This window comes from Stomoxys calcitrans, chromosome 5 (genome assembly GCF_963082655.1).
Source record: "Stomoxys calcitrans chromosome 5, idStoCalc2.1, whole genome shotgun sequence".
NCBI lineage: Eukaryota > Metazoa > Arthropoda > Insecta > Diptera > Muscidae > Stomoxys > Stomoxys calcitrans.
Window position 1 is genome coordinate 119584063 of NC_081556.1, and position 12228 is coordinate 119596290.

General features: G+C 35.1%; 1 protein-coding gene across 1 annotated transcript in view; it reads left to right on the top strand.

The window, feature by feature from the left end:
* Positions 1-5760, top strand: part of LOC106085340 (uncharacterized) — a 244517-nt gene extending 238757 nt beyond the window's left edge. The window contains exon 24 of the mRNA XM_059370221.1: positions 2229-5760. Coding sequence (XP_059226204.1) covers positions 2229-2243 — 15 coding nt within the window. The 3' untranslated portion in view covers positions 2244-5760. The remainder of the gene's footprint in view (positions 1-2228) is intronic.
* The last annotated feature ends 6468 nt before the right edge of the window (positions 5761-12228 follow it).

Genomic DNA, 12228 nt, shown 5'->3' on the forward strand with positions numbered 1-12228 from the left:
CAAGAAGAAGAAATATTATTATTATTATTATTATTATTACTATTACCAACTATTCTTAATTATTATTGTTATTTCAAAAAACAAATGGAAATACTATTACAACAAAAAGAAATACACATTAATTATTATAATGAATATAGTATCAACTAAAGTAATAAAAAAAAAAAGAATATGAAACAAAATTCCATAAAACGAAGGAAGAAAGAATAGTTATCAAGGCGGCTTGGCTGTTGTTGAAGGCCATATTAAGCAACAGACATCACCGCTTTCAATATACATACATACATGCATACATATATAGATATACATATATTATTATCTAATTAATAATGAGTATTACTACTACTACTACCACTACTGCTACTATGCAAGTAAACCCAGAAGGTTAATATCGCAACTTAAGTAAGCAAACAACAAGAAAATAAAATGAAAAAATATTTGTTTTTCAAAATGAGAATTAAGACCTCTTCAAATGTTCTAAACACTTTTTTATTATTATAACTATTACTTAGTATTAGTTAGACACACTATTTCTTCAATTTGTATCTATGAAAAAAAAAAACAAGAAACAATTATATATACATACCTATATATTACTGAGAGAGAAATTTATGTACGTGCACTTTTTACTAAAGAAACAAAAAATATCTACATTTTAATTTACTAACCTAAAGCAAAAGAAAAATCCCAAAAAATTAACACACACTTCTATTTTTAAGTATACTACACACACACCACTATTTTTAAATTTAACTAAAACATAATTGAAAAATTTAACAAAAAAAAAATCAATTAAGTTAAAAAAAACCTAAACTACCCTTTAAATTTTGAGGCATCAACTTAGAGACTTTTTCTACATAGCCTTTAACAAAAAAAACCACAAACACACACACTTAACGAAATGCCTAATCATCAAGGTAATATTGCAATTTACTTAAATGTATTTTAATACCCTCCACCATAGGATGGAGGTATACTAATTTCGTCATTCTGTTTGTAACACCTCGAAATATGCATCTAAGACCCCATAAAGTATATATATTCTTGATCTTCATGTCATTTTAAGTCGATCTAGCCATGTCCGTCCGTCCGTCTGTCTGTCGAAAGCACGCTTAATATCGAAGGAGCATAGCTAGCCGCTTTAAATTTTGCACAAATAATTTTTTTAATGTAGGTCGTTTGGGATTGTAAATGGGCCAAATCGGTCCATGTTTTGATATAGCTGCCATATAAACCGATCTTGAGTCTTGACTTCTTGAGCCTCTGCAAATGCAAATTTTGCCCATAAACATTCCACTAAGGAACAGGGGCAAACTTCTCACATATCAATGAGTGCAGTCCGATTCAAGTTTAAGCTCAATGATAAGGGGCCTCCTTTTTATAGCCGAGTCCGAACGGCGTGCCGCAGTGCGACACCTCTTTGGAGAGAAGTTTTACATGGCATAGTACCTCACAAATGTTGCCAGCATTAGGAGGGGAAACCCACCGCAGTCATTTTTTTTTCTGATGGTCTCGCCAGGATTCGAATTCAGGCGTTCAGCCTCATAGGCGGACATGCTAACCTTTGCGCTACGGTGAGCCTCTAGAGGGCGCAATTCTCATCCGATTTGACTGAAATTTCGCACATGATGTTTTGGTATAATTTCCAACAACTGTACTAAGTATGATTCAAATCGGTTCATAATCTGGTATAGCTGTCACATAAACCGATCTGGGATCTTGACTTCTTGAACCTCTAGAGGGCGAAATTCTCATTCGATTTGGCTGAAATTTTATTCAACGGCTTCTCTCATGACCTTCAACATACGTGTCTAATATAATCTGAAGCGATCAATATCTTGATACAGCTCTCATATAAACCTATCTCCCGATTTTGCTTCTTAAGCCCCTACAAGCCGAAATTCTTATCCGTTCATTCGGATGATGAAATATTACACAATGACTTCTACAATGTTCAGCATTCATATATGGTCCGAATCGGACTATAACTTGGTATAGCTCCAATTCTTAGTCAATTCTTCTTTGTTTTCCTAAAAAGAGATACCGCGCATAGAACTCGACAAATGCGATCCATGGTGGAGGGTACATAAGATTCGGCCCAGCCGAACATAGCACGCTCTTACATGTTCTATTTATATTTGTTATATTATTTTATATATTATTTAAAAAAAAAATGTTTTTATTACTCAAAATTCATGATTTTTTATCAAAGATTTTTTATTATTTAGTTAAAAAATAATTAAAAATGCAATTGGCTACATCCGCAAATTCCGACAAGTCTTCAAAGAAATGGGAAGTTGAAGTGAAACTCTCCGTCTGCATAACACTGCTGAAGTTCCATAGGCTCCACTTCCTCGACGTCCTTACAGCAACTGCAGAAAAGATGCCTGTTTTCCTGTAGCGAAAGACATAATTCGACATCTGTTCTAGCCAACGTTATCATAACGGTAGACCTCGTCATATTTAAATTGGTCACCATAATCAAGTCCTGGAAGATCGTCTGCTGTACACCCAGAACAGGTAAATTTCAACTCTTAGAAGATCTGCAACAGTCAAGGGCATTTTTTTTTTATAAATTCGTTGTCCAGAGGTTTAAGGGCTGCTTGGCTGCCTTAAAATATATTTGAGCCAATCGTCGCACAGTGGGATGGAGAAAAAAATAAGTGGAAATAAATCTGCCATTTCAGAACGAATAGAGATGTCGTCATGAAATTTTACATGGTTATAGCTGAGGTGTTATCAAAAAATTATAAAAAAATGAGTAAAAATTTTGGCCACATTTCTTGATGACCCAAAATCCCCACACTGGGGAAAGATGTTTCCAAAATTGACATTTTCTAGTAAAATGTCCGTAGAGATCTCAATTCTTGGATGGCGCAAAAGCCTCCCAACCCCGAAATTCTCCAAAGACAGACATATTGGACGTGCATGGCATGGTACCTTGCAAATCTCGCCAACACTAAGAGTGGATAACCACCGCTTTAAATTTTGTCCAATGTTCTCGCCAGGATTCAAACACAGACTTTCAGCGTCATAGGCGCACATAGGCTACAGTGGCACGAATTAGAACTAACTTTTCAATAAAAACCTCCCCCGGCAACACGTTGTTGGTTGTGGAGTTTACCGGAAGTTCTAGTGTTTCCTGACAAAACATTTCCAACATTCTCTGACTTCTGAAACTACCCTTACATAGTAGGTGTGGAGCACAGGATCTTCCGTAGCCTAAGACCTCAAATGTATCTTTCATAGAGCTGCTGTATTCAATGCATGCAACTTTTTCAGGTCGTCCTCGTATTTTCTTAACTCACCTTACCTTATTTGATGTCGAATTTTGACTTCTGCACAAAGAACTTATATTTCAATAAAAACCTCCTGAGGCACCGGTAAACTCTGCCACCTTCTATGGGAGTTCTAGTGTTTCCTGACAAGAAATTCTCGAACATTGTCTGACTTCTGAACCTACCGTCACATAGAAGGAGTGGAGCATAGGATCTTCCGTAGGCTATGGGCTTCGAATGTATCTTTAATAGAGCTGCAGTATTCAATGCATGCAACTTTTTCTGGTCGTCCTTGTTTTTGCTTGACTCACCTTATTAGACGTCGAATTTTGCCTCTTGTACAAAGAATTAAACTCCTCCGGTACCACGTTGTTGGTTGTAGGTTTTACCATGAGGCTATGGGCCTCGAATTTATCTTTCATAAAGCTGCAGAATTCAGTGCATGCAACTTTTTCAGGTAGTCCTTGTATGGTTACAGAGTTCACCGGGAGTTCTAGTGTTTCCTGACAAGACATTTCCAACATTATCTGGCTTCTGAATCTACCCTTACATAGAAGGTGTGGCACATAGGATCTTCCATAGCCTATGGGCCTGGAAAGTATCTTTCATAAAGTTGCTGAATTCAATGCATGCAACTTTTTTAGCTCGTCCTTGTATTTTCTTAACCCAGCTGTTAGGTTATTCTTAACTCAGTAGATGTCGAATTTTGTATTGCCCTTGAGTCTTTCGCCAGATTGAGCTGTCTTTTGCAACCCGTAGTACTTCTGTTTAGAGGAGGAACTTCTCATTCATATATCCTTTCGCTCATATTCTTTGGTACTAAGATAACATCTAGTACCTCCCTCCTGTTCCTCGCAAAAAAAGGTTGGTCTATTTCCTCTCTTGCAAATATTCAGATTGCAACTTTCATTAACATCTAAATTTTTCCATATCTGGTAATGTTCGGCAACTTACCCATAATGAGGTTCTTCTTTACTGCAGAATCATCATACACCAGCAACTTTAGGTTTACAGACGACACAACTAGAAGTGCGATTTTCTTATCTCAAGACTGGCAACTACTACAACATCTTCAAGGCTTAGAGATAGTAATACATTACTACAACTCTACTACTACTACTTCTCCTGGCAAGATATCATGCACTTTATCTCCCATTCCAAGCATCTATTCTAAGTCCACGAACCACTTCTCCATTCACCCATGGTTCCTGGATACGAACAACTTCAAATTCCTCCGCCACCAGGAGGATTTTAAAAATGTAAAAAGGATTTGTGTTAAACTTATTTTATTAAATTTCTCATATTGTTTTTTTATATAATTTACAATTTTTAATTTTAAACTTTGGTTATTCCGCATTTTATTGCTTCGATTCCCAGATGCCTCCTTAAAAAACCTCCTCTATTTAAATCTATCAAATAAGCTGGGGTTATTACTCATGCAAAGAGAATTTCAATGCGCCGCTTAAGGTGTTCTGTAAATATCAAATACATACTTATTATTTTGGAAGATTCTAAAACAGAAAGATCACTTCAAAACTTATCCAAATGAAACGTAATCAGAACTTTGAAAGCCTTTTTTAGAGTGTTTATTTTTGTCGTATTACAAAGCAAATCGAACTAATTCTCTAGAATCAAAACATATAGTATATACACACATATATAGAATTTTTTTTATATATTTACTAAAAATGTCTTAATATACTTAGTATATAAAGAAGATGTATGTAAAAAAATTATAAAAATTAAACAAAAAAAAAACTTAAAACAAATACTTTAACCTTATATTCTCTATTCGTATATAGATATATGAATATATTATATTTATTGCTTTTAACTTAAAACTAAACCTTATTGCTCTTACCAAATATGATAGTTGCTAGTCTCTGAATAATGGGAAATGTAATCAACCTCCTCTTTCACACCACATACTACTACACTAGCATGTATTCACAATTAATTCTTCCTTTTTTCTATTTTAACTTAACCTAAAACAGTTTAGAAATGTAAAACTAAGACTTACTACCTACTATGTATATTCGAGAGGATGTCCCCCGTTCTAAGAGTTGTTAGAGTTTTTTCAAATTGACTTATTTGTTATACTTGTAGTTTTTTCTATGTTCTACTTAAATAGTTGGTTTTTTATTGTTATTATTTTTTTTATATCTTTACTGTATATGCATATTTAGTAAACTATAAGTTATGTGTTTCGTTTTTAATTTTGAATATTCTGCCGAACAAATGTAATTTGTATAATGAAAGTTAACTACAGTTGGGTTGTTGGTATATTTGTAATTTGTTAACTAAGAAATCTTTACCTAGTACATACACACACATACATAGAAATTGATTTATTATTTTTAAATTACCTTTTAATTGTTGTTTCAAATCTTTATATTGTGACACTGAATATTTCAAACAATTTAAATATTTTCTAATTTTATTGTTTTAAAATAAATACATTGATAATATTTTGTGTTAATAATTATTTTTTTTTTTTTGTAATTACCCTTAAACCTCCAAAAAGACATTGGGGCATTTTTTGGACTTCAATTATGCGATTTTGAGTTTGTTTTAGAGAAAAAAAAACTCAGCAAAGTTTCTTTGTAAATGACTGAATTGGTAGACTACAACAAAAATAATCAATCACTCTGTGGCGTTTTTAGGTTTTTTTTGTTTTTGGAGAAGAAATACTTGAAGAAGGATTTAAAAAGTTCCTAGTGGTCCAAGCCACTAGTTCCAAACCTGTTTATTCATTAGTAATCAGGACTAGTTCCACTTTTGTTTACTTTCAGTTGTTGTTGTAGCAACATTTTCATGTGTAGGTGGCGATCCTCCTGTAGGTAAGCAAGCTCGTTCCGTTCCGATGGACCCATCGCCGGGGGAACAGGGTGGCAAGTGGTTATTTAAAGTCGCCAATAACTCACCTTGCCATATCGAGCATCATAGGCACTCAGTATTTGTGCAAGAGCCGGTGCCACCCGACCTCTCACTGAGACTCTCCGCTCGATACCGCTGATTGTCCGCGACTGCCGTTGCAGCTATTCTGTATGGAGCATTCCACTATCTGCAACCGGTGGATGCGCATGGTAGCCTGCAGCTAAGCTTCTCACTAGTTCCAAACCTGTTTATTCATTAGTTCCAGAGTAATCAGGACTAGTTCCACTTTTGTTTACTTTCAGTTGTTATTGTAGCCACATTTTCATGTGGAGGTGGTAATCCTCCTGTAAGTGAACAAGCTCGTTCCGATCCAAAGGACCGATCGCCACTAAGAACAGGATGGTCATTGGCTATTTAAAGGCGCCAATAACTCACCTTGCCATATCGAGCATAAAAGGCACTCTGTATTTGTGCAAGAGCCGGTGCCATTCGACCTCTCACTGAGACTCTCCGCTCGATACCGCTGATTGTCCGCGACTGCCGTTGCAGCTATTCCGAATGGAGCATTCCACTATCCGCAACCTGTCCACAGGCTACCACATAAAGTATATATATTCTTGATCATCATGTCATTTTAAGTCGATCTAGCCATATCCGTCCGCCTGTCTGTCTGTCGAAAGCACGCTAACTTCCGAAGAAGTAAACCTAGCCGCTTGAAATTTTGCACGAATACCTTTTATTAGTGTAGGTCGATTGGGATTGTAAATGGGCCAAATCGGTCCATGTTTTGATATAGCTGTCATATAAACTGATCTTGGGTCTTGTCTTCTTTAGCCTCTAGAGGGCGCAATTATTATCCGATTTGGCTGATATTTTGCATGAAGTGTTCTGGTATGACTTCCAACAATTGCGCAAAGTAAAGTCTATATCAGTCCGTAAGCTAATATAGCCGCCATATAAACCGATCTCTCGAATATACTTCTTGAGGCTCTAGAGGGCGCAATTCCTATCCGATTTGGTTGAAATTCTGAATGAAATGTTCTGGTATGACTTCCAACAACTGTGCCAAGTTTAGTCTATATCAGTCCAGCCGCCATATAAACCGATCTCCCGATCTAGAGGGCGCAATTTCTATCCTATTTGGCAGAAATTTTGCATGAAGTGTTTCATTATGACTTCCAATAACTGTGCTAAGTATGGTTCAAATCCGTCCATAACCTGATACAGCCGCAAAATAAACCGATCTTGGGTCTTGACTTCTAGAGGTTCTAGACGGCGCAATTCTTATCCGATTTGGCTGATATTTTGCATGAAGTGTTCTGGTATAACTTCCAACAACTGTGACAAGTATAGTCTATCTCAGTCTATAATCTAATACAGCCGCCATGTAAACCGATCTTGGGTCTTGACTTTTTGAGCTTCTAGAGGGTGCAATTCTTATCTGATTTCGCCGAAATTTTGCATGAAGTGTTTTATTTTGACTTCCAACAACTGTATTCAGTATTGTCTAAATCAGTCCATATCCTGATATAACCGCCATATAAACCGATCTTCCGATTAGACTTCTTGGGCTGCTAGAGGACGAATTTCTTATCCAATATGGTTGAAATTTTACATATGTTGTTTTGGTATGACTTCCAACAACTGTTTTAAGTATGGTCTAGATCGGTATATAACCTGATATGGCTGCCATATAAACCGATCTCCCGATTTGACTTCTTGAGCCCTTACAAGTCGCAATTTTTGTTCGATTTGGCTGAATATACATATATAGTGTTCTCTTATTACTTTTAACAGCTGTGCCAAGTTCGGTCTAAATCGGTCAAGAACCTGATAAAGCTCCCATATAAACCGATCTCCCGATTTGAATTCTTGAGCCCATGGAAGCCACAATTTTAGTCCGATTTGGCTGAAATTTTGCACATAGTGTTCTGTTATGACTTCCAACAACTGTACCAAGTGCGGTTTAAATCGGTCACGAACCTAATATAGCTCTCATATAAACCGATCTTCCGACTAGACTTCTCGAGCCCCTGGAAGCCTCAATTTTCATCTGATGTGGGTGAAATTTTGCATTACATCTTTCTCGGAAATTTGTGGACTGCTATGATTTTCAAGACATTCCAATAGAAATCTATAAGCCTTTGTTGTTTAAGCAAATGGGGGATATCTGTTTTTTTTTTTTTTAGTTTCCTTCGTTTGATTCTTCGGTATCCCCATTAGTCTCATATTCTTCGCTTTGGTTAGCCATATGTATTATGCCATCAGATACAATAGCCCTGGATGTTACATCACCATCGACCTCCATCTACTTTGAGGAGTCATTTATTGAAAATCCAAGTGTTATTGCAATGATTGATTGTATAACAGCAGCATAATTCGCCATTTCGTTATCACCAAGATAACAGCTGGTTGTTCCAAACATTATGTTAAACTTTATGGTATTACATTGCCCCAAGATATAGCTGCTGTCTACAAAGCTGTCTTTATATTCAAAGATTTGGCGAAATCATGTCAGCTTTCTAACACCAAAAAATTTTCCGAAAATTATGGGTACGTTAGTATGGGACTCGTGGCGCAGAGGTTGGCATGTCCGCCTATGACGCCGAACGCATGGGTTCAAGTCCTGGCGTGAGAAAAAAAAATTCAGCGGTGGTTATCCCCTTACTAATGCTGGCTACATTTCTAAGGTATCCAGTCATGTTTCAAGTTTCTTGCCTGTTAGGGCGAAGATCATTAAATTTTACAATTTTTGTTTGTTTCTCTTTCGAGACGATCTCAATGATCAGAGATGCAAATGGAAAAGGAAAGCCAAAGATAACAACACACACCAAGCAATATGGGACGCGTTTCAACTTCGGTTAGAAGACTTTTCGCCCATATTAGGTGTGATGTCTTCAAGGGCCGTGCGTTGGTATGTTGTATTTGAATCGTATTAATAACAAAAACGCATCCATGATACAATTACCACATTAACCACACTCGACAACTCTGTCCACCAGCTGTTAAACCCTGTCCAGTCATGTTAAAACTTCTCTACTAAATGGTGTCGCTATGCGGCACGGCGCACCTAAGATTGCGCTCATATGATCCACATTCGCATTTTATAGGCTTAAGACTTTTAATCTCGAACAAATACGATTTTTAGGAGCTGAACATTTCAAAATTGGAGTGCAGTCTTTACGGTGGCAATAAAAAGATTTATGTAGTCCCATACAGCCCATCCTCGAGCACAAACGCTTAATGGATAAAAGATACATTTGTGCCAAAATTCCATAAATATAAAATACCTAAGTTGAGTCCTACACTTACAAGGATGGATTTTTATTACCATCTGAATATCGCTGCCAAAGATTATCAAATCGATTCAACCATGTAATACTATTACCAAGTTTTACCTAACGTTTAAATGCTTATATAACTATTCAATTTAAAAAAATATTTATGACAACAGGAACAACCTAAAGAGCAATGAATCGTAGCACTTGAGAAAAAAGTACCCAAATGCATCTCAGAAAAATTGGCAACAATTCTTGGCAACAATTCTTAGCAGCAACATAAGCTAAGCAAAACTTGTATTTTTGTGCAGCTTATTTTTCTCTGTGGGGCTTTCTTTTCGACTATTCGATTTCTAAATCGATTATTCGAATTTACACAAATTTCCAAATTCGAATTTACACAAAAAGTCGACTAATCGATTAGTCGACTGTAGGATCCCTCATCCAATGATGCTTTCAGAATGTTGCACTTCCAAAATCTTAGTTGGTTACAGCAATTTCAAACTCAAATAGATCTGGATATGTGGACATCAATAATGTAATTTTGAGCTTACTTTTTGGAAGAGAAAACACAGCAGTTGCACTAAGCCCCATTTTTTGGCATAAACTTCAATACTGCATACTCAACTCGAAAAGTTTCTGCACATCAAATATTGAAAAATTTGGAAAAGCTATCCTCATTGCTAAAAACAATACAAAATAATAATAAATGTGAACTTTTGAAAAATTCTGTTCTTTTTACAATTCTTCTTCGAGTTTTGAACTGCGTAATGCATTTAAATTTTCGAAACTCAAAAAAAGTTAAAAATTTGCAATGTTTTCGAACTCGATTTTTTTCTTTTCAGATGCTTTTGGATTTTCGATAACACGAATAATTTGCAGATCTTCATTCATTGGCTTAAAAAATGTTTTTTTTGCTTATTTTTCGCAAATTACGGAGATTTTTTTCGCAAGGTAGCACCAACCTGGAAAGAGGTTTACTTCTCAAATCCCAAATCGTAAATCTAATTACATAGGATTAGGTTAGGTTAGATTGAAAAGAGGTGCACTTTAAATTGTAAATTTGCAAAATTTGCCCATGAACACTCCACTTTGGAACAGGCGCAAACTTCTCCCATATCAATGAGTGCAATCCAATTCAAGTTTTAGCTCAATGATAAGGGGCCTCCTTTTTATAGCCGAGTCCGAACGGCGTGCCGCAGTACGACACCTCTTTGGAAAGAAGTTTTACATGGCATAATACCTTACAAATACTGCCAGCATTAGGAGGGGAAAACCACCACTGAAAATTTTTTGTGATGGTCTCGCCAGGATTCGAACCCAGGCGTTCAGCGCCATAGGCGGGCATGCTAACCTCTGCGCTACGGTGTCCTCCACTCTAAATTAAAAACAAAGAATTACATTAAGTTAACATTAATATAAAATTGCGAAATGGTTTAAAAATTTTCGAAAAAATAGAAGAGTTAAAGAGTTTCTGATGTTGAATATTACGCCCAAAACAATTGAGTTTTACGAATTTTCCAAAAAAAAAAAAAAAAAAATTTAATATTTTGCTTCAACCGTCATTATTACGGAGTTTACTTTTGCGTTTTTTTTTTGTTTTAAATTCCTTGAATTTTATTATCATTTGTAAAATGTACTACACCACAATTTCTCCAACAAATTTTTTTTTTAAATTTATATAGACATTTTCCTAGACTAACCCTTTGTCTTTTGGAAACTCTTCTTAGTTTCTATTGTAAGTTCTGTAGTATCTTTTAGCTATGAGATGTTAAAACCCCTAAACTAACACAAAAGATCGACTTAAATTCTAAATAGTAATAACAGTAACGAACAGCAACAAAAATTTGCAGAACTTTTTGAAAACATATATATACATATTTAAAAATGAAAAAACAAAATCATATATAGTTATTTTTGTCCGTCCACATTGTTAGCTTTCATATTGCAAAATCAAGAAGACAAAAAATATATTAAAGAAATTAACAGAATTAACAAATATAGAAACAAAAACAAAAACACACACAAAGGGAAACGGAAATATTAAAGAATCCCTGAATGAAATAGAAGTATGGTTAGAGAATACAAACATTTAAAATCAATAGAATAGAAAAGAAACCAGTAACAAGTAACAAGTACATTTAGAAATTCCAGCATGTTTTTATTAATAACTTGTATTTAATGAAACCCTCAAACACAGATTACACACGAAAAGAAAAAAGTGGAAAAACTTTCCAAATCAAAGCTTATCTAACAAGATACAGAAAATAGATTGTTCAACAGGAAAAAACGTGCAAACAAAAAACCAAAACTCACAAACAACAAACAAACAAACAAATAGTCAAGAAAGGAAATATAAATGAATGCTAAAAGGCTGTGAATTCCTTGAAGAACATTTAACAAAAGAAAACAAAAACGAAAAAATATATATATAACAGAGCAACAAATGGTTATATATGTATTTAGTAACCAAATGACAAAATAAAAGCTTAAATGCTGACATTTATTGAAAGAAAACAAGAAAATCCCAATAACGCTGAAAATGAGTTGGTTTAGTAAAAACAGAACAGAAGATGTTTCTCAAAAGCAACATAAAGGAATTAAAAAGAAAAACAAAATATCTTCAATAAGAAATAAAAGAAAATTTCAATTATCTTTACACCAAATGAATTAGACAAGACCCAATCCCAAGACAAATTCCAATTCCAGTCCATAAAACCACTACACTATCTACACTCTTTAGAAAAAATTACTTACATTTAGAACTCTTTCCTTGTCCTTTGAAAGTATTATTT